The sequence below is a fragment of the Tachypleus tridentatus genome, chromosome 6, assembly GCF_004210375.1.
Source record: "Tachypleus tridentatus isolate NWPU-2018 chromosome 6, ASM421037v1, whole genome shotgun sequence".
Lineage (NCBI taxonomy): Eukaryota > Metazoa > Arthropoda > Merostomata > Xiphosura > Limulidae > Tachypleus > Tachypleus tridentatus.
In genome coordinates this window covers 108,673,215-108,698,090 of record NC_134830.1, presented here as the reverse complement: position 1 = coordinate 108,698,090, position 24,876 = coordinate 108,673,215, and the positions used below count along the sequence as shown (strand labels likewise).

The following is a 24,876-nucleotide window of genomic DNA, read 5'->3' as shown; positions in this document are numbered from 1 at the left end:
ATGTTTTTGAAACTGTGTTTATGCTTCCTCTCAGTAGTTAGAAAGATCAAACGTGCCACACTTGCTCAAGTACCACAGGCGAGTATTCTAATAGGATTTGTTTTGAGGTTCGGAGCCCCCTTGTGGTCGTTATAGAAGTACTTGGAAGGCATTGTTGACGAACTGATTCTATTAAGGAAGTGGGACTATATTTCGCAAGTCTAAACAATAAAATGTGACGACCAGTCCCACTATTCGTTGGTAAAAGGGTAGCTCAATAGTTGCCGGTGGGCGGTGACGACTACCTGTCTTCCATCTACTATTACACTGCTAAATTAGGAACGGCTAGCACGAAATTCAGAACAAACCGATCAAGACCGATCAGAATTAGTTCTACAAATATTTCAATTAAATTTTGAACTTCTGTGTTTTGGTTATCATTTTTCAAAAATGATAATATTAGAGTACGTTTTCAAGCCATAAAAGATACTAATACCTTGTTTTATTTTGGTCTTCTGAATTTTTCTGGTGGTTTATTATTAATACGCGAAGATTTTCTTGATAAAAAGCCCTTCGAGAAAAAGTAGGAATTTTTTTTCCACTCTACTTTGTGATCTCTCTTAATGTACCAAATTAAACAGTAAAGAAAATATCGGTACATTTTATTTAGAAACAACCTTATTGCTTGTTTGTTTGTTTGTTTTTTGAATTTCGCACAAAGCTACTCGAAGGCTATCTGTGCTAGCCGTCCCTAATTTAGCAGTGTAAGACTAGAGGGAAGTCAACTAGTCATCACCACCCAATGCCAACTCTTGGGCTACTCTTTTACCAACGAATAGTGGGATTGACCGTCACTTATAACGCCCCCACGGATGGGAGGGCGAACATGTTTGGTGCGACCGGGATAACTGAATAAGAAATGTAGTGTTAAGAATATAATGGATCTAATAGTGATGTCATAATCATAATTCTCAAACTTAGAAGAAACATTCACACCATAACAATGAGCCCCCCAGTGGCACAGTGGTATGCCTGCGGACGTACAAACTAAAAACCGGATTTCGATACCCGTGGTGGGTAGAGCACAGATAGCCCATTGTGTAGCTTTGTGCTTAATTCTAAACAAACAAAACCATAACAATGAAGGATTAACTTTGCTGAGTGTTAATGAATACCTTAGTCTGAATTGAATTTTGAACATGCGCCATAAAAATGTGGAATGAATTTGAAATAATTTATTTTTAACTTTTATATTTTGTCATGAAGTGAAAAGTAAGCTTGCAAACGTTCAGGTTATCTGCAATTAGCCTAACGCATTGTCAAGCGAAATGTCATTTACTTTCTCTACAAAAATCTTAAGACAAGTAACTAGGGTCAAATATATGATTTGTTAGAGAACAAATAAAATAACACAGAATTCTTTTCTTGCAATGCTTAAACACTAACGCCAATAATTTAACAGTTATTTAATAATTTACAAACGTTAGACTATTGTTTAAAGGCTTATAGTAAATCAAACAGGTTTTTTAATCAACTAAGGCCTGGCGTGGGGTCAAAGCGTTCGACTTACAATCTGCAGATCACAAGTTTAAATCCTGCCATCAAACATACTCACCCTTTCAGCATGGGGACGCTATAATGTTACAGTGTATTTCACTTTTCGTGAGTAATTTTATCCGTTTGTTAATACGAAACTTGAATAATAATGATATATGTTCATGATATATTGCAGTTGGAGTAACGACATAAAAAAAAGAAATACATGTATACAGGGCATAATGGTATGTCTGAGAAATGTTGCCTGGCATGGCCAGCTGATTAGGGTGCTTGATTCGTAATCTCAGGGTCACGGATTCCAATTCCCGTCACACCAAACAAGCTCGCTAAACAAAAATTTGATTGACTTGATATTCATGGCTGCGCTTAATAAGTCATAAATATACGAAGTAACTGAAAAAAGTGGACAGATTTGAATAAAATTTGATGTGTCTTTGAACTGTTAACTTAGGAAAGAAAAATATTAGTAAGTGTGAATAGAATTAGCTTAAAAGCCTCTATAGAAGTATAATTGTGAGATTAAGGTTCTGTGATAAACGTGCTGTGACAAGCTTTGAGAAAAGAAAATGGACTATAATACTTGATTGCACTGATTGATCCATGCATCTTCTTGGTATTCTACCCCAAGAAACAAGAAATTTCATGGTAATCCACACAAGCTAATTGCTCTCTGCCTGGAATGACCATGTGGCTATGGAAATCGACCAAACATGCTCACCCTTTCAGCCGTGGGAGCATTATAATGTGACGATCAATCTCACTATTGATGAAACTTTGTAAAATAGACAGCTGTAGAATACTTTATAGAATACTCTGCCTAAACAATCTATCAAAGAATCCCACTGTTTGTTGGCAAAATAGTAGTCCAAGGTGTATGGCGATGACTAGCTGCTTTCCCTCTAGTCTTTCATTGCTAAATTAAGGACGGCTAGCGCAGATTGATTTTTATGATGCAGTGATAAATTTGTCAAACTTCAGTCTTTAGCAGCAGCAATAGACACAGGAATATTCATGTCTTCAGGCTCATATGGCTCAAGATAAAGTTGCGACATATGATAAAAAACAGTTTCAGCAGAAACAGCTTTGTTTTTTAGATGTAAATCTCAAATGTGCAAAGTGTGTGAATCAACAGTCTTGTTTTTCTTTGGAGCTGGTAGATTGAATGGACATTATCTTTTGAATTTATATCAACGGCATGGAATTCGTAAAGACATTGGTGAAGTTAACTTCTGCAGGACGTTACCCAAGTTATTTCTCTGCAAAAGTCCTTGTTACAATGGAGCTTACTTTATGGTGTAATAAAAAAGTAAATAAACAGAAACTTTTATACACTAAAGAGATCTAACTTAACCACTGTTTAGTGGTGAACATTACTTTATATTTTTAGTTTTTCTTATTTTTATGGCTTTCTGTTAAGTTGTGTTCTCTCCTGCCTTATTATTATGTGGCACGTTTTGAAGACATCTGATACAAAGAGTAGCCGTTATGTGTACCTTTTCAAACGTTAAATTGTGAATGATTTTTGTCCTTCTCTTAAATGGTAATAATCACATGCATTCCATAATTCTTATTAAATGTTGCCTCTAGAAATAAGAAGATCAAAGTATAGAACATTCTCCTTGATATGCATAACTTAAACGTTTTGAATGACAAAAGGTTTTAGGGAGTTTCTACTAAGTTAAATAATATCCGAAATAGAAATATATCTTATAATTTGCAATGAGCGTACAGATATGTTTATTGATGAAACTTTGCAGAATGGATGGTCACTGCAACTTCAAGACGAAAGGCAGAAGACTTTCGAAACGTCGTCCCCTACAGTTGTGTTTCCACAACAGGCAGTTGCCGTCCATTTTACAAAGTTTCATTATGAATACTCCTCCTAAACAATCTATCATAGAATTTGTTTATTGATTGAGTGATGTATTTATAGCTGCAAAATGTAAGCTGGTGGGTTTACATAATCAAAATTGGAGGTTCGATCCTCGTTTTAGACAGAACGCAGGTATTCCATTATGCAACTTCCAGCTTACAAACAAACTATTTTCAAATATAAATTTAGTAATGTATGTATTAATATTTTTTTAATATTTAAGTTCAATTATGGAATATTCATAATTCTACTAGTGCTGACTTCCACAATAATTGTTGGGCTTCAGACCACAGAGCCGTTAATATACAACTATAGTATTTCACTAAGGAACGTCGATTACGCTACCTTTAAATATCGAGTTCACTTTTGTGTACCACATACGTTAATTGGGTTTATATTCAATCGTAAAGAGCTAGGAATTTTATGTATTCTATCTTTTTTATGTCAGTAATATAAAGGCAATTTTCACGGTGTCTTGTTTTTGTTTCCGTAACTTTTTGGTTTTAGAATACCATAAAATATTGAATTTAAATGGTATAAATAAAAAAAACGTCTGTTCAGTATAGGAGCTTCCATAAACAAATAGTAACAAATCGCATTTAACCTGATATATGTTTGGTAAGTAAGGTAATGAAAATAGCGTAAATATGTGAACAGATCCAAAATAAATTCTTATCTACTAAGCTAATTTATTGTGTATCTTTGCGCTTAGCAACAAACTCTCTTATTCTTTATATATAATATATATTGAATAAAACTGAAGTTCTGAACAAATAAAGGAACGTATTTAACTATGTTCTGTATCACATGCACATTATTTATTGTAAAAACTAAACACATTTATGAAATACTGTTTTTAAACATAAACCTTTTTTATATTTTATTAACTATTTAAAAATGTTCAAAGATAATAAGTCTTTATAACTAAATGTAAAACTTATAATAATTTAAAATGGAAACAACTTGAATTACACAAGTACATTAGCCACTAAATATTCATGTTCACACAATTAATCTGATCTTTATTCCTGCAATGCTCACACGGCAAGCCTTACCGTTACTCCATCTAATCTAATACGTTCACAATTAGTCTGATCGTTATTCTCTGTCATGCTTACACGGCAAGCCTTATCGTTACACGGCAAGCCTTATCGTTTCTCTGTCCCATACGTACACACAGTTAGACTGGTCTTTATTTACTCCATGTCGTAAATTCACGCGATCAACCAATCGTTATTTTCTGTCATGTCCTATAAGCTGATTATTTCCCTCTAGACACTTCTTACTTTGAGAAAACTGTGGAATAATCCTAAAATAAACTGAATTGTATGTTATGTAATTAATATAAAACACTAATACAATTACTCTGAAATTTGTATAAATAAAATTCAAAGCAAAATATAGCGATTTCGTGTATTAAATAAGCGAGTGAGAGTAAGCCAGATAATAACAGCTGTCACGTGACTATTTTCAGTGAAGAGTGCGGATCGTAGAAGGGACAGCTTGTAAAACAATTACGTTAGAATGAATCAGAAACAATCAGAAACAATGCCTTTAGGATAAATAGGACTTATTTCATGGAAAATATTGTTCAGCGTTGTTAAACATTTTGTATTTCTTGGCGCATTACCTAATGGAATTCCTAACGTTAAACTACTAAAATTAATTTTCTGTGCACTAGAGTGCAATAAAAATTTAACAGTGCCTAAATCAACAATGAATGTTAAGTAATTGTTATCATTTGAGTTCTAAACCTCTATCTTTCCTTTGTATTTAAAATTTTGTAGCCTAATATCTCTCATTATTTAGATACTGTTCTTCCATTTCGCAGGCTTTTCCTGGTATGGCCCCTTACACCAAAAGAACAGCTTTTGATAAGAGTGGACTCCCTGTGTACCAACCAAGTACCACACCTTTTCAACAAGCCATTACCATGCAGGTTCAACAACCCTTTGTGCCTGTCTCTTGTGAGTTTTAAAGCGTAACTAGTGCTGGCGTTTACATAAATATAGTAATTTGTAACATATTATTGGTTAATCTTCGAATAAGCGAAAAGCTAATGCTAAAATCAATGATATAATTCCAAAGAGTTTGATCGTTGAAATGTACAGAAGACTGTTTTTGTATTTGAATCTTTGTAATTCATTTAGGTTTATTTTTATTCATGTATCATATTCTAGATATATGGGGTCAAGCGAAACGTGGTTAACGTGCCCTGGCGGGATTAGAGGATTCATGGTCCGGGACCCGCTCGCACAAAATCATGTTCCCAACTGTTCTTGCTATAAAAGTGAGAATTAAGTTATGCTATTAAGTTAGACAAGAACAGCCCCAAAGTTGGCGCTATTTAATCTTCCCTTCCTTCTAGTCTATCATTTCAAAATTATGGAAAGCTATGTGCTGATAAGCCTTATGTAGCTTTGCACGAAATACTGAAACCGAATCAAACTAGAAAACAATTAAATTTATTTGCATTATTTGAACGTTTATCATTAAACTATTGATAATAACGGAACTGTTATTCTAAAACTATTAATATAATCAATATTTTGAAAATATCATATTTTAATGAATAAAAACTTAAACAAATTTCCATTATGTTTGTAAACAAAACTACAATAATAACAACACAATGAAAATAAAATTATCCAAATATTATTCAAACTGTTCACTATCCTAGGGTCGTGATTTCCCGTAAACAGTAAGGAACAATTTTATAATATGAAATATGGTAGTCGAAGTAAGAGACATGTTCGTTATAAACTTCTCCTATAACACTGACGAGCTAAATGTAATAAGAAAATCGAAAACGCAAGTTGGTGTATGTCTGGAATTAAAACTAATCACGAGCGACTTCCGTGACGTTCTGATTTCTTCTCAGTGATGTTTCAGAATGTTTTTGAACATGTTTATAGTTTGTTAAGAAGCTAATCAGAACATAGATCTTTTGAAAGCAAGCATGGGTTGTTGTTTTTTTCTCGTGTGGATATATAGATATGTACACCCAAGTTTGCTGCCTGTGTTGTGAGTTTTCTTGAGTCTTATTCTAACTTTTAATTAGTGTTTACCGAGCTAAGTCGGGTGCAGTTTAGTTAAGTTGAAAAAAAAATCACTTCTCGTGACCTGAAACATAAATTTAATTGTAAAGGAGTGAGAAAAACTTAAATGAATATAATTAATCAAACGTTTAGAAAAAAAATTAGGTTTTGTGTCGCTACTGTCGGCTGTGCGCCAGAGTTATGATTCTATTAGGTCTTTCAACTTTCGAATTACGCAATCAGTGTATAGGATGAGCGCATTCTTGGATGTAATAACATGTTAGAAATACAGCTATACGAAACAGTATCTGTGATTAGTTTTTCCATATTTGTTTCCTCTTAAGCACTACCTCAATGTCTTAAAAACAACAGTAAGTTACGTGTTAGAGAAAGGCTGTGGATGTGAAGATGGCTAGGCTATCTCATTTGCTTCGAGTTGTATCACCTTTAAGGTACAATTGCGCGTGACTATTGATTGTTGAAATTGTTATTACTTTCTTACAGTATAAGCGCTCTTAACTATATCTCTTCGTTTACACTGTTTTGTTTTTAATCAAAGTTTTCAATTATCTTCCAGATTTGGTATGAAATCATAATGACTAATTTGATTAGTTAGATTTTCTAAAGCTTAATGATCTAAACTTTGTACAATTTTCTTGTAAGTTTTCGTTGAAAATGTGTTTTATCAGTACTTTCTTTTATTGCTGTCAATGTTTTAATTACCTTTATTTCCACATCTCCACCTCAGCATTATTGTTCAGGGGGTTTCTGTGTTGTTATGACAACCGCAGTCATCACTTTCTCCTTTTCTGCATCTAACTGATTTAGACACGTACTGTACGTTAAACGTTAGATAAATGCTATCAACATTATGTTGCTGCTTATAACATGCTATCAGCGATGTCCTTTTCTTTGTGGACTAGACTTTCTAAAACCTTTTAGCTTTTTGTCGTTGCAGTATTAATAAAATTTTGTTTAAAAAAAAAAAGAGTATGTTCCTGAATTGACGTAATATTTAATATCGCTGTGTCTAATTACCTTCCTAAATTCTCTTTGGGTGATTTGTCCAATGGTATTCCATTAAAACACAAAAGATATTTCTCGAAAGAAACCATTGTTAAATCAAAGAAGTTTTTTATTTATATGTGAAGAGACGCGAAAAGATTGTGAATAAAATTAACTGTTATTAAAGCATCAGCTGGGGAGTCTTGAGCTTAATATTATGAAGAAACAGGAATTTACCATGAGAGGTTTCTCTATAGAGACGTTTAGAGAAGTAATGAATAGCTATAGAAACACGTTTTGTTGAAAAGGCCTCAAATTATCCAACTTGGAAATAAAATGAAACTTTCATACCAATAGATCTCACAGTAGCAGAGCATTATGTCTGCGGACTCGAACCGCTACAAAGCAGGTTTCGGTACCCGCAGTGGGCAGAATACAAATAGCCTACTGTGTAGCTTTATGCTCAATTCCAATCAAACAAATCATAGCAACAGTGTTGTTTACGATGTTGTAAAAGTAGGCTTGTACAATAGGTATAATAATAATTTACTGCAGTTGTGGTTCGTCCCGAGAGGCATTAAGGGGAACGTCCCACCTGTAAATCGATTTTTTTGTAAAGTTAACAGCTGTTTGATTTTGCTACTACTATGAACTTATATTTTACAATGATAATAAAAATGAATGTTTTAAAATACAAAATATTAATTACGTAGATAGTAAATGCCGTTATAAGCTTATAGCACAGTGGGAGCTATGCTTCTGCGCTCAACAGAAACATAACTTTTTCGAATACCTTGCTGTAGCCTCTCAGTGGACAGCGGCACGTCTGCGGGCTTGCAACGCTAGAAATCAGCCATAGTACAGATAACCCATTATATAGTTTTGCGTTTAACTGCAAAAACATAAACAATACTTTGCTGCAACTGGAGCAGTTGAACGAGAACCCGTAGTAAAAATACCTAGAGTCTGAATAACACAAAAATAAATCATTTTTTTTTTAATAACGTTTACACTAAACTTTAGATGTTATGTTTGTAAGCAAAAATGGTGGCTGAAAATCTTAATCGGTAATTAACTTCAATTTAAAGTTAAGTTGTTAAGTTGAACAGGTGCAGTGATTCACATTTTCTGATAATTATTGAATTTTGAGATAAATCGCTTAAGTATATTAATAGTGAAAAACATAAACGATCTAAAGCTAAAGTTTGTGTGCTAGTAACTGTATCCATTTGTGCAAAATCTTATATTGACTTAGGCATTGGGCCTAGGCCTAAAAGCCCGGAGTACGATAAATAAAGTTTTAAAGTGAAAATTAAAAGGCATAAGTTAGCTTTACCATTTGCCATAATTAAAAACTCATTTTTTTGTAAATGAAAATGGGGGAGAAGATGTTTGTTAAATATTCATGCCTCCATCAACCCAGATATTTGTTTATAAGCCAAAATAACAAAGGTGGAAAAGATCGTTTGGTTTTTACAGGTTCCATGAAAAATAATAAAAAAAACTGTTTAGCTTTTACTGTTTGTTTTTTATTTTGTTGTTGCTGTTTCTGAAGACGAAAATTCGTGGAAGAAGATCAGCTGCTCAGACCTCAAACATTTACCAAAGAGAATCGGCAATCTTGAGAAAAGCTTAAAGCGCATTGGTAATTTAGTTTCTTATAAAATATTAGCTTCGGTGAATATTTTGGGTTAGTGTGACTAACAGCTATTGTGTGTTAGTCCTAAAGCACAATGAACTGGTAAATATATAGGCACATATTAAAATTATAATTTAACCAATAACATTTTTAGACACGTGATCTTGCATTGTGAGGTCATGATGAATCGGCAGCATCAAATAATTGTGGAATATTTTTAGGCCTGTTGGAGAAAAAGGCACATTTAGATTGCCTTTTAGAAGACCATTTGCCAAAATGAGCTACTTGATTGGACACTTAACATTGGTTCAAGCAGATGAAACGACTGATATTATCATGCAGGTCCCAGTTTGTAGTTATTTTGTGGTACGTACAGCCACAAAAGACAGCCAACCAGTCGAAAGATTCACCTCATTTGTCGAAGTTAGGAACCGAATGGCATCTAGTTTATGCATTGTCGTGCACGAGCATTTGCAGCAGTATAAAGCTGAGGGAAGCACATCGTTCAAGTTGTCGATGGTACAGCTACTATGGGTGGAGGACAAGGAGGAGTGCAAGCTCCTATAAAATAATATTATCCTAATGTACTTCACGTTCACTGCTCATCAATTGAACTTAATTTTAAAGAAAGCTTGCTCTTCAATCAAACAGTTGCGAACTTTCTTTGCTACATTTCCAAATTTAGATATTTTTTGTGTTTTCCTAAGCGAAGTGACAACTTTCATGAAATTTGTGAACACAGTATATTCCAACTGAACTTAACACTGGATAACTTTTTATTGGAAACATAACATTGTTAGCCATGTTCTTGAAAATAAGACAAAACTGATTGATGCATTAGAGAATTGTGAATGAAAAAAGAAAGTATAATCACAGCATAAGTGAGACAGTTTTCCTTTGGAGTTTGACTTTGCATTTAATTACTTGTTCACCTTCCTTTAATGATGTGTTGAAGCATGTAGATGTGTTCTACAACACTGTACGGGGCCAACGATCTAATGAAATAAAAATCCAGATGCATATTCACAGTATGAAGTAGCGTAAACTTGCAGAAATATTTACCAGAAGATTCGGCTAACACAAAGACGAGCCCTGACGTGGTCCATATGAAAATTTGGATCAAGTTGCAAAAGCTGTTCGTGATGCCATAATAAGTGAAGTGACCCCTCTTCCTAACTCGCAATTCTCCTCCTCATTTGCTTTAATTGATCTCTCAAAGTTTCACTTGTATAAAGGTTCCCCGCTGGTACAGCGCTAAGTCTACGCATTTACAACGCTAAAGTCAGGAGTTCGATTCCCCTCAGTGTACTCAGCAGATAGCCTGATGTGGCTTTGCTATAAACAAAACACACACACTTTCCAAGATACCTTTCCAGAGGAAGACGTTAGTAGTATTTCAGAACAACTTCAACTTGATTACGAAAGAACTGAAAGCTCTCTACCGCAGTGAAACCTGCAAGCACTTGAAAAACTCTCATGATCTTTCAGTTTCTGATTTTTAATAACAATGGACTAGTCAACACGTTTCCTGAAACTTCCAAATGACATAAAGTTTTGCTTGTAATTCCAGTGGATACTGCAGAATCGGAACTGTTTCAGCACTCTCAAGATAATTAGTGAGTATCTCCAGTATTCGGTATTTCAGGACGGATTGAATGCACTCACCGTTTTTTGTTCATTCGCAGAAAACTAATCAAGAGCATCCCACAGTTTATCGCTAACGTTATCGACCTTTTTGCCATGAAAAAATAGAAAGGGAAAGTACGTTTTAAGTAAGTGTTCAAAGTAATCTTATGCGAAACGTTCAACATTAACAATTGTTTTTTTTTCTTAATATAACTACACATACATATAAGTCTATAAAGTCTATGGATTTTCGTAATAGTGTATGTATCTGAATAAACTATGATACATCATACGCTCTATATATACATACATATTACTTCTAGAATGATAAAAAATAGAAATCAGCCTCTAAAATTTACATTCGCCCCACCTGCCTCCAAGGTCACGAGCCACCACTGATTTATTGTTTAAATAACAAAATTAGCGATATCATATCTTCATTGCAAATTCTCACAACATAATATACATAGAGCTACAGAAAATAATAAACATTTTACGAGTGGCAAAAATGATAAGCCATTAATATGATTGGTGTTTGTTTTCAACTGCATAGAATTAAACTCCGAATTTTGGTGATATAAGTTGGTAAAATTACCACTTACCCATCAGGGTGATTGTTTTCATTTCTACTTGAGATGTTTATAAAATAGTGTGGCAAAAATAAAAATAAAATGGTTCATTATAGTTAATATGCTTCTTTCATTAAATACATGTTTAAAAAATTTTCGCATGAAAATCTTAAACAGATAAGCTCTGAGAATACAAAAACTAAACTCTATACACTTTGTTAAATAATAAGGGAGGATGTACCTGAATGAAATATGTGACTAAATCTGTGACGTAGCTTTATTAAATTAAGCAGGAAATACTTTTGTATATGTATATAATTTTATTGAATCTTTAAAATATCGTAAAATATACGTATTGTATGTCATATTGATCTATTTATTCATATATACATATATATATTAAAATGTACATATACAGGTAACTATATATATAAATAAGTAGAAAAATGAGAAGGTGATAAAATAAAGAAATTCGATTTTTAGCAAAAAAATCACCTATCAGTTAATACTATCGTAATTTATAGGTGTTTTTAACTTTGCTACTAACCTAGTGTTCACTGGAATATCTTAAAAGTGCTCAACTCAGATTGATCATTTTACTTCATTCTTAGCTGATAAGTATTTTAAACTAGTTTTAAAGTTATATGTATGTTTCTTTATTTAAGATTCACAATTTATGTATTTTTATGAGATCAGATTTTCCCTTTTTTTTCCTGTAGTTGCTGTACACCCTGGAAACGTACCGAGATTTTAATTCAGGTTTGTGTAATCGACCACTTTGTTACTCTGTCCATGTATCAGAAGGTAAGTTATAGAAATAATATAAAAAGTAACAAACTTTATTATTGAAACATCGAGTTTTAGTTGCTTAGCTTCTTAATGCGTTTGTTTTTGTTTTATGTGAACTCACTTGTTTTGAAATTATGTCTCCACTGGAGTTTTGTAACCAAATATTTGTGATCCTACATCAAACATGGTATCAATTAAAAGGAGAACAAAGTATTTGTAAATAATGAATTATGCTTGTCATAGGACATTAGTATTAGGCCTATTATATTTTTAACACTACATTTATTATCTTGTCCACTAGGGATTTTCAAGAAGAGTGTAGAATAATAGTATTATAACACACTGTAATTACTAAATCATAACACACTATATTCATCACCGACGACGCATTTCTCTTTATCCAGGATTTTTTGGACCGGTTGGAATACAAAAGACACAGCAATGGGCGAAACACTATTTATACAAGACATTTATTACAAAAATGGTAAATATGATAAACATGACAAATACAGTATAGATTGAAGGTTCTAGGTAATTTCACTTCCGATAATTTGACTTCCAATAATTTTACTTCCCATGTCAAAAAAACGACAACAGGACTATAAAGGTAGCATATATTTAAAAGACTGACATTAAATGTTACATTATTAGAGATTATTAAAAGTGATGCAGGCTATGAGCTACTGTTCGTAAAACTTATCTTGTTACATGGATTGCCCCCCGCTAGTACAGCGGTATGTCTCCGGATTTACAACGCTAAAATCAGGGGTTCAATCCCCCTCGGTGGGCTGAGCAGATAGCCCTATGAGGCTTTGCTATAAGAAAAACACACACACACACACACGTTACATGGATTATGTCTAGTGAAAACATGCAGTTGTTTGTTCATATCTTTATACTTCTTTTTGTATCAATTGTAATAAATTTAATATAAAGAGGTGATAACCTTCATCACTTTTAATAATGTTTAATAAATGTAATTTTAAAAGTTGATTTTTTTTAATATATGTCGCTTTAGTTGTTCATAATTATTTTTGACATAGGGGAGTGAAATTACTGGTTACCTGAATGTAAAACCATTAATATACACTCTTCTAATTTGTGAAAATTTCTAAGGGACTAGATAAAGTAGTATTTCAAAATTTAATAGTCTTAATAGTGACGTCTTAAAGCAAGTACAATTAATTATAATCACCAATTCCATTTATCAACCTAACCCGAATTCACCCGGCTAGTACATCGGTAAGTTTCTGGATTTACAACGTTAAAATCAGGAGTTCGATTCCCCTCGGTGGGCTAAACAGATAGCTCCCTGTGGCTTTGCTATAAAAAAAACACACAAAAACATTCTGTTTGTGTGTTTTGTATATTATATTTTTATATTATTATGTAACTCATCAAAACGGATACAATATAGTTTGAATAATGAGATTTCTGCATTCAGTAATGGGACTTAAAATTAAATTTCTTGCATTCAATGAATTTTATGTTTAGAAAACTATAAATGGATTTAATGTGATTTTGTTCCGTACAAACTATAAACGTGTGATCAACGTATTGTTTATAACATAAATACTCGAAAGGTTTACATCCAATTACGTATTATTTAAGCTTGAATAGTAATAATAAAATAAAAAAGTGCTCTCTATTGGCACAATGTCTGCGGACTTACCCGGATAAAAGCCGGGTTTCGATACCCATTGTGGGCCAAGTACAGATAGCCTTTTGTATAGTTTTGTGCATAATAATAAAACAACTAAAAAGGTTGATCAAGCTAAATCTTTCAGACTATATAAAATTCTAAGCATATATTGTATATTAGTTATCAAGCTATTCATCCACGTAAAGTTTTTATGTTATATTTCTTTAACTTTTATCAAAGGTTAAAATTTGATGTGAAAAAACAAGCTGGCTCTCAACCTTTTATTTTGAAGGCTAATAAACTAAACATTCCAACTAAATGTAAAAAGAAAAATACGGAGAGAGAAAGATGTATAAATATTAATTACTGTTAGTGATCGTCAAGATGTATACATTTTAAGTGTAAAACAATGAATAAAATACAGTATAGCCCAAAGGTCAATAACCATTTGCTAAATGTTAATACACGTGTACTGAATATGTTCAAAACCGATACACGTTTATCAAAGCTCAATGTCATATAGCAAGAATAGCAATGTTAATTTTCCTAATTTTATAATGGCAACCGACTTCTGGACACCTTGTATAATTTCAAATACATGAAAGTAAAATCAAAATGAACAAGAATTATTAATACGAAACAATTTACAATATGAAGTAAATGGAACAATATATACAGAGACCATAAATGTGCATTAACTTACTAAGAGGGACCTCTTTTTTTACCGTTGTTTTTGCCTGTGATGATTGGTTGAGTGAAAGTCAAAATAGCATACAAGAAACAAATCGCTCGAGAAGTTCAGTTACACATTTATTAAAAATGTTTACATTTAGAATAACTAGTTCAACCATAATGTTCAGTTAGTGGCTATATTTTACCTTTATAGAGCTTAGTAATACATGAAATTTCGATAATTATAGTTATTTATTGTTTATAGGATTAAGATAGTGTTCATTACTCAACTCTTAATTCGCTACTTCTATCCACATCAATCAATACATAACATCTATGCACACTGGTCACTTTTCTCGTGGACCATACAGATAGTACGGCATGAGCAACTTTATAAAAGATCAGCACAAACAAATACCTCCTGTGTCTATCGTTTTTCTATTTATTCATCTAAGTGTGTATGATTGACATTAGTCATTTTTTTAAATAAATCTTAAGATATTTTTTTGTTTTAAACAACCATCCACAGCTAAATAGTGAACCGTTAACCCTATAATTACCGACTTCGTTTTTATACTATTCACTTGAGGTATGGAGTTCACACGTTGTCTCCAACAGTTAGCGTAAAACTCATAAAACATAGGGTGAAGACATTAATGTTTGCAAAATACAAAAAAAACCACATTAATAATTAGTGGGATTAAATGAAATATAGGTATTATTTCTGTTTAAGTTTTATATATGTGTGATTAATTGTTTATTAGGGAACCTATAACAAAGAAAATCGTGGACCTTGCAAAAATAGTTTAGAAACGTACATTAAAACAGTTGAAGACATATGGGCCCCAACAGTAATTATAAACTTAAAGACAAGAATAAACGTTATCGACATTTTTTTACCAGTTGACTCTGTTACAGTGTCTGCTAAGTTACACCATCACAGACCATAAACGCACGTGTTTAGATTATCACTTAAACTGGTTGTCCAGAAGAAAAGAGGTTAAACTTTATAAACTACCTTAAATAAGATATAAGTACAAGAGGTGGACCAAAATAAGTGTCTCCCTTGAAAATTTTGTTAATTTATTATATCTTTTTTAGATAACAGAAAAATATGTAAAACTATGTTTTTTAGAACTCACTCGATGATAAAACATGATCTCAAATCCTAATTTTAATACTGTCTTTCATTAATACCTGAACTTCTCATGATTTTAGTTACATATTCTCATAAAACGTGTCGTGCACCTGGTGTAGTTTTTTTAAATTTTCTTTTTCCATTTAGCCTACAAAATGCTCAAACAAGTTTCTTTGCAATAATCGAACGTAAAAATGAAGCTCAAAATAACATAAACCAGTTTCACTAGTTAATATTTAGTTGGCATTCCCTTCGAGTTCGGTACTGCTTCACATCAACGTGACATGCTTTCATTGAGTTTGTACAGATATTCCTTAGTGACTGACTGCCATTCTTCTCTGAGTACTTCAAAAAGTTCATCTTCCGTGTTTAGCTTGTGATCTTTCATTAATCGATTTAAATCAGTCAATAAATTTATTCTCTCATTTATAATATATCTTTTAATGACTCAGCAATTGCAGAGAAACTTGTTTGATCATTTCTTTGGCTATTTAGAATAATAAGATCTAAAACTACAGCAGATGCACAACACTTTTTATGATAAAATGTAACTAAAGTTATGAAAGGTTCAGGTACTTACGAAAGTCAGTTTTAAAAGTAGAATTTGAGATCATTCTCAAACATATTTCGTCGGTTGCTCTCTAAGAACATATAGTTTTAGATATATTTTCTGTTGTCTAATAAAATTTGTTGTAAATTAACAATACTTTCAAGTGGTGCCACCTTTTTGTCCTTTATATATAAAATACGTATATTTATAAGTAGTGGTTTAGAGATAATATGTAACTGCTTGGTTTTTATACTGTTTTTTTTTTCTGATGCTTTAAGTTTTTCTATGATTTTACTATTTCGTTTCTGGTATTTATTAGGTTATGTGTAGCGTGTACGAAACGCGTACTTTTCAGTTGTTTTTTGTTGTTGTTCTTTTTTCAAACTTAAACAAGAGAACTTCCCGTAGATTATTTTCTCTTCGTATGACTCTTGGTTTTTTTATTTGTTAACTGAATACTGATATACTGATAATCATAATGCTCAGTGTATTATATGTTTTATTATATCAAACCTCTAGCATATAAAACTGTTTTCATGCAGATGCTGTGAAAGTGACTGATGGGAAGGTGGCAGTGTTTCCTTTTGTGGTCGAATGGAAGTATTCCTGCCCATCATACAGAACTATCATCGGGCTTACTCTTTTTAAACACTCAGACGAAACTTTTGCCAAGGTTTTATCTAGGACTAATATTGTGGGTTAACTAGTGTGCGTGTCCACCTTTTTTTTTTTTAAGAGTAGACATGGGGGGTTACCCAAAAACAAAAATACAGGCTGACGTTAGCGTGCACCAGTAAAGTTGAAATTTTAATCGGTTTTGCTATGGTTGAAGATTGCACGATAAAAGAGCTTAACCTAAATAATTGTGAATCTGTGTTTAAAGATCTAGTCACAGCCGACAAACACGAAGAATGAAAATTTCTCACTCGCCATCAGTTGTGGTCACATCGGAGGTATGGCTGTTAGTTAACTAATTTTTAGTGTATAGCAAAAATCTGTTCACCAATACTTCCTTTCAACGACAACCTTTTTGTGATAATAAGCTGCATTTTCTTTTTTCAGAATTGCTTACCTCACTTACTGATGAATTTTAAAAATGGGGTATTCATTCAAAATAGCTAACACTTGTCTGTTTTAGTATTATTTTTGCTGTAACTCTTTGAAGTGTTAATTACAGTACGTATTGCCGGTTATTATATAAATACACAAGTGTCGATGTAGTTGTAAATATAAAACAATGACGTAATGTTGTATACGGAGTCAGATCTTGCCATCTCTCAATTTAGCTTGTTGGATTTGTAATCACTAAAGATATGTTACAAATCCGAATTTATTTTACGGTATTCCAATTTTCTCTGACGTTGTTGTTATACTGAAATTCTACAAGAGAAAACTAGATATTTGATAGGTTATAATAAGATACTTATAAGTCATAAACCTATGTTTTTAAGACGCATGGTATAACTTGTAAATTTTTCATGCACGTAACTCTATGAAGCGAAAAAAAAAATATATGTGAAAACTAAAATAAAAATTAAAAAAATGGTTTAATAATTTTGAAAGTTTTATGTTCTTCAACTGTGCTTATCCAAAACGTTATACGTATAGTTGTTGATTTTGCATTGATTCGAAAGTTAAAAACAAAAATGTTACCGATAGTATTTTATGAAATAAGTATAAGTTTAACGATAGTTAATTAATGTTGTAATGACGTTCTTTTTCTGAATTCTGTTAACTAAGATACTGGATGAGACTGCAAAACCAAACCACAACGTTCTCATGGAACGTAACGAGCTGTAAATATATGTATGTAATCCAATGGTGCACGTAATGAGAAATAAAAAATATTCTCAAATATTTGTTATAAAATAAAGCAGGATTACGTTACGAAGCTGACCATTAATTAATTAGATATAGTATTGGTAATTCTTGGAGTACAAGAATATTAAGACTTTTCTGATTGTTTGTTTTTCAGTGCTAAAGAAAACTTATTTGTCATGTGCAGTAGTAAAATACTGGATCTATAGTATCTAAAAAAATATAAAAAAATAACCAGAGGTTATTTCGCCCAGACCATCGTGGCGAAAAATTTGACTTAGTCACTGCTGATCACGATACAGCAATGCTTGGAAAAATAAGAACAAGCAAAACATGTTAACATGTTACTTTAACAAGCTAGTAGAAGAACAAAGAAATGATTGGTTAGAAGATTAATTATTTAATTCGGCTTTCGTAAAAATAAAATAAATAATAGTAATCATACGGGCCCGACAATGCCAGGTGAGTTAAGGCGTTCGACTTGTAATCTGAGGGTCGCGGGTTCGAATCCCTTTCAGCCGTAAAGGCGTTATAATGTTACGGTCAATCCCACTATTTGTTGCTAAAAGAGTAGCTCAAGAATTGTTAGTGAGTGATGATGACTAGCTGCCTTTCCTCTAGTCTCATACTGCTTAATTAGGGACGGCTAGCGCAGATAGCCCTCGTGCAGCTTTGTGCGAAATTAAAAAACAAACAAACTTTGTTAAATGTTCAATCTAAATTGTATTTACTACTACTCTGCCGTTCACATATTTCAACTAATAATAAAAAATAACTAAAGTGTCGTAATCGACGATTTACTGTAATTTCTGGAGTTGTAAAACAACGCTGGGGGTGATTAACGCGTCAGTGATACGTTGCAAAACTAGTTGTAATATAACATTACAATGTGCTTACATGTGTAAAGACTATTATAAAACAGTAAAGGTGATGCTAAGTTAACTTCAACTCTTATCAAAACATAATATCTGGAAAAGAAAGTGTGATAATTTAAACCAGACCATCCTCGGACGCCTGATCTGGTTCAGTGATCTGTACGGATCCACGCGATTTGTCCGACTCTTGAACTACCTAAATATATATATATACGTTGGCCATATTAATTATTGTTTCTTTTTTGTGAGATAATAATAACTTGCTGGTTAAGGATAAACATCTTTTTGTTAATATCAATCTTTTAGGCTTATCAAAACCGATAAATTATATAACCGTTATGTACTGTATTTGAAGTAATGTACACCAGTTATCGTGAAGAGTGTTGCTTGTGTGTTAAATAATAATAATGTGTTGTCTTTCAAGATAAGCTTTGTCTGTGATTAAAAACGTTCCTCACAGTTCTGTTCAAATATCTTAGTTGTTTACCACTTTGCCATTAAACAAAAACAAAATCATTATTTTCTGTTATTTTTATCTCTTGTAAGATGGCTTGCTTTTGTTATCGTATTGATTATGTCTGAATACATCTTAATGTGAAATTTCAAATTGCACTTGAAATGTAAACGGCCAACTGTTTAGTGAGAAAGTAGGTTGAGGAAGCACTGTCTACTGATAAGTAAAATCAGTGATTCCACTTTCAAATATGTATATTCCTAAATAGTCATAATAAGTAACTGTAATTTTTAATGATACTGTTTTGTGTGTTTTTAAGATAAGATTAGAAACTTTGTTGTCGTAAACCACTTTGTGACGGTCGTGTATGTTGCGTATTCAGTGTGTTAAAAATAATGCCAATTTATTATGTATAAATGGTTAGCAAGTATCCCAAGCAGCAACGTCCAGTTTTCTTACGAAATCAAAGTCTAACTTTGAAATTTTGCAAATGTCACTTGAAAATCAAAAAAGGAACATTTCTTGTGTCACCAAAACTATTATTTAATTCTTTTATATGTTTATATGCAACATGTTGTCATTGTTTTTAAGTATTTTATCAATGGAGTGATTATGATAAAATACCTGACTACAGCTTAAAGTGTGTTTCAGCTGAAATTTAGTAAAATAAATCCAATACCCTGAGATGTAAAAGCAGACGAGAAGAAAAAGGAAAGTTTTACCTTGTTTCTACTGTTTGGTTTTTAACTGGGTTAAAATAGTCACAATATCTTATTTTTAAAGTTCATATTAATAAAAAGTAAAATTATAAAACTAATGTTGGTGTTCCTAATCTGCAAAATATCAGATGAATTTCTATGTTGACGTGTTTGCACCTGTTACTACCAAAAAAAGAAAAGAAAGCAATGTTTTCCGTATTCCGTACATCGGGGCTGTGGATGCACTATAAAAGCGACGGTCAAATCCTATTATTCGATCTAATAAGAAAAGCCCAAAATCTAGCGGTAGCTACCTTCCTTCTAGTCTGTCACTATAAATTTAGGGACAGTTAGCCTAAATTGCCCACGTGTAGCTTTGAGCGAAGTTTAACAAACAAAACCACGTTAAAGTAATTTATAAGTTGTAAATTTTCACGTTTTTTTTTTTTTTTCATTTCTTTAATGACACATTTAAGACACGGTTCTAGACAAACGAACAGCCAGAACTGAAAGATATTTTTGGGTATATACAAATATTTGGTTTTGAGTTTGAAACATTCGTGTTTGACAATATTTAATTGCACGGCATTATTCATCTTCATCATCGACTAATATTTAATGTGCATCCATTCTTCGTTGCAATTTAGTATCGTTTTTGTTGTTTTATTTTTCTTGGTCACGAGTTATAAGAATGACAGATATAATATCAGTCATTAACGTATCTTGTAAGAGTGAAGCTAAAATGCAAATAGAGAGACTCTGGAGTACCATACAGATTATTGTGATCTTGATAATTAATTTTCCCCTAAACAAATGGCTCAATAATACACATTCCAAATGCAGAACTAGCTTTACAATAGTTTTATGAAATTAAATTTGTTTTATTTTCGTGATAATCTAAATAAATAATTTAGCTAGATCTCAGTAGCTCATCTGTAGAAGCGCTGCGGTTTTGTGGAAGTTTAAAGTCCACGTAGTAATTGAACCAGTTTGTTTTACTAGAAACTCCCTTTAAGTTTCTGTCCTGTGCTAGGTCAGTAATAAGTTTTCGGACTTGTAATGCTAAAATCCGAGATTCGATTTTTCCCAGTGGACAGAGCACAAAAAGCCAGTTATGTGTCTTTGCACTTTAAAAAAACCCAACAGATCTTTTAAATTTGTTACCATAATTTCGCTGCTGTATTAATTAATGTTTTATTTACCTTGTTTAAAAGATACAAAAATATGGGGAATATATCTGTTCTTTATATCTATTCATTATAACTAATGAAGTTTTCCTTAGGGGATAACTGTGACCAAACTACCTTAAGCATATTTTACTAAATAAATAAAATCATGAAAATAATCGGGTTTTATCTTTAAGGAGTACTTTAGTAAAATTCATACTCGTGTTTTCTACAAGGTGATTATTTTAAAAGAAAAATATAAATATAAACCTTAAAAATCATCAAATAGTTTAGAAATACATTATAATTAACTAAAAATAAAGAACACAGTTTAAGAATTTGAGAATGATGCCCCCAGTGGTACAGAGACAAGTCTGACAGCTTATAATGCTAAAAACCGTAGTTCGATCGACTCCTATGCTGGGCTGAGCAACAACAAACAAACAGTTAAGAAATATATCGTACTGTAGAAACTCCCGACTCCTCTTTTATCCACTTCGTAAGAGAAATGTAAATAAATTAGAAAATTTTCATGAGTACACATTCCTAACTGAATTTTCTATTAAAAGTTAATTAAGTAAACCAAATATAATATTATGCAGTCTTGAACAAAGTCTTACTTCTGTGCTACAGTGTTTACCCAAAACAAAAGATAGTGACAGGCACTAATAGTACCGATCAACTAATTAAAACTTACGTGCAAGAACTAATGGAACTGAAGAAGATTAGGAAGCACCTTGCTACACAGCAATACGTAAGGTTGAATCGCATTTTCTAGAAAAACTTAATAGATAGATTACAGTTTTGATGAGAAATAAAATAGGATAGAATGTTTCTCATTTGACTATTTTTATCTTTTAAGATTGTATGTAGTCTTACTTTTATTTCCTTGTAAAATCTACTTAAATTACGAAGATAAAACTATATACTTTGTAACTCTAACATGTCTTTAGGAGTACCTGAGTACGTTGATTTTTACGGTAAGTAATATTGGCCTTTTTGGTAATTAAAACTACGTATATATATATCATATAAAATAGTACAGGATATTGAAAGGAAAGAAAAATCAATATTTTTATTTTTTGGTTTTGAATAATGGCATCCATCCAAATCACGACTTTCTTTGGCTAACCGTTGCGCTTTTATGAAAGCCATCGTGTTGCATTTAGAATTATAATGTGTCCTGTTAATGAGTAGCTGAATCCCTGTAGGACAGCAATAAATTTTCGGTTTTACAATGCTAAAAATATGGAGGTTCGATTTTCCTCATTGAACACAGCAGATAGCTCGATGTGGCTTTTCTATATAAAAAAAAAACACACACACAATGAGTAGCTTGTAATAGTGCTGTATAGTTGAAGTCTATAACTTGGCAAGGCAGAAACCTTACTGATAAAACGCGTTTTGGTTGAGAGAACAATTCAATGTTATGAAACTCTGAAGTATTTTAATAGATTTTTTAATCAGTTATGGTAATTTAGTATTTGCAAAAAACTGAAGTTAACCTAAATATCTGTTTAGTAAATTAAATAAAGTTTGGTGAAGACATTTTCATTGTTTTATTAATGTTTTAATTGACTGTTGATTGAAACAAGCGAAGTTCAGCTTTTTACTATACTTTGAAAAATGCTAGAACTCGACATTGCTGCTTCTACTTAACGTTTTGATAAATATAATGTTTATACATGGTTATGTTTAATCATAAAACTCAATATTTATTTGTTAAGTGTACTCCTAAGCATGATATAAGGTAAGGAACGTTTCCGGGGCCATCACGCACTTTGTCGAATTTGTCTCTAGAAAAACTGTTATTCCAGCTTGAATATAAAGTCAGATTTATAGTGTTGTAGATACGAAAAATAAACCTTGAATATGGTCTTGGACAATGACGTTATTTTTTCAAAGTGAAAAAATGCTCAAGATAAGAAACATTTAAGGAACAATTGGTGATAAATTCAAAGTAAAATAGACATGCTCCTTTCGAGTATGAGCTGTTATGGCCATCACAACTAAGGTTTAATTTGTTCTTCTCCAACGCCATTGCTGCAGCTTCTATGTAGAACCAAATATACAGCATTCCACAGTCCGAGGCACAACTTGAGCATCAACTCTAGCCCCAGAAGAAGACGACTTCTTTTTATAACTTAGGTTTCTTTATGTATTAACTGTATTACTACACATCAATACCCTAAAAATAAAGTTACATTTATACTGAAACTATTCTTGGTTTGAAGATCAACAAGAAATTAACTACATTGATGCACGCATCAATCAAATATAAATAGCATTCATAACCTGGTTATCTGAAGTGAGTTTAGTATAGGTTTGATAAAGAAACCTATTTAATTTCTAGTTTGAAGAAATTGCGCGAAATATAATATTTACATAAGGATTTAAATTCACAATATTTGTTTGTATAGTATATACAAACCAATAAACAAACTCAGTTCTCAAATTTTAACAGTTGGTTTTATTTGTTAATTTGTATTCTAAAACGTTTAACACAGCAAAAATGTTGTCGTTATTTCAAAAGTGTTTTAAACGCACAAACCTACGAAGTGTAAAAAATAAACATTGCATAATTACAATTCCGAAAGTTTCGGAAAGTAAGGTTTCCTTCATCTTCCTTTTAGATTGATCGATTATTTTAACAGCTTTTATTTTATTTTTTTGCTTTTCGAGTATTATGAGATGATTAATATACTTTAAATAATTTGAAGCGATTTATGATGTATACTTATAAATTTGTTTAATAAAAATAAAGGCTGAACAAGCTGGCAAACGCCAGTGATCAAAAACGAATATATTTTAATTAAATAAAAGAAAATAATGTTCATAGTCTTACACACGCACACTTGCTATTTTATATAAAATCAGAAAGTTTGAATACATGACTTCCTAGCCTACTATTCTAAAATCCAAACTTCTTAGAAAGAAGGAGATAATTTTAATACGATTTTTCTTTTTCTGATCACTAGATTCTTCACAATACAGACGGTAGTATTGCTTCCAATTAATAACTCGGTATTCTTAATGTGATAATACCGTCAATAAGGTTCAGTGATGGTTTCTCTACTAGACTTATAAAGATGCATTAAAACACTAAGATGAAATAAATAATCAGTTTTAAACAAATATTGATCTGTAAAATTTACTTTCACTTAATCTACGTCTGTAATAAGAATGATATTCCTCAAAGCTAGTCTTGTATTGGAGGATTAGAACAAATCTTTAAAATCATTTTTCCCGCTGAAAAATAACTTTCGGTTTCAGACTCGATCACTGTAAACCTGTATCTTGAGATAAAATTTACATAAAGGACATTAATCTTAAATTATATATGTTCTTACTGTATTGTTTGACTGAAAATTAGTAGAAGGTTATCACATGTTGCTAGCCCAGTATTCTCATAATAATTCATATTGGTCATTTTACAATCTCCTCATTGATTAGCTAAAACTAGAAAAGCATTATATTTGGGTATTGTTTTATGTCTTTTATCTTTTCTTCTACATGACACAGTTTGTCGTCGTGCAGTCAAGCTCAATTCATCTACTGTTGAGTTAACGGGGAAGAATGTAGTTGTTTGAGTTGTCAGTAGTATTGTTCTGTCAAAAATACAAATAAAATAGTTGGTAACAGTATTTCTGGGCATCGGCATTATAGTAGATAGCGAAAACAACACCATTTTACACATCATTAACATGAATTAAACTTCTGGCTTTCAATAGCGCTTATTCTTTTTCTTTGATATTGGTTTAACCAGGAAATGCTGACGCTGTGTGGGT

General features: G+C 32.0%; 1 protein-coding gene across 6 annotated transcripts in view; it reads left to right on the top strand.

Moving 5' to 3' along the window:
• The window catches only part of LOC143253275 (protein muscleblind-like), a 197,377-nt gene extending 174,069 nt beyond the window's left edge, over positions 1-23,308 (top strand). Inside the window, exons 5-7 of one of the 6 annotated variants that reach the window (XR_013029483.1) lie at positions 5,241-5,376; positions 12,006-12,090; positions 16,620-23,308. Coding sequence is in view for 5 of the 6 variants with exons in the window: in XM_076506875.1 (XP_076362990.1) it covers positions 5,241-5,376; positions 9,008-9,147 (276 nt within the window). In the remaining variant the exon portion in view is untranslated. Of the gene's footprint in view, positions 1-5,240; positions 5,377-9,007; positions 11,497-12,005; positions 12,091-16,619 lie in introns of those variants that run through there. The other 5 variants (XM_076506872.1, XM_076506875.1, XM_076506873.1 and 2 more) reach the window with 5 other exon arrangements.
• Positions 23,309-24,876: the final 1,568 nt, after the last annotated feature.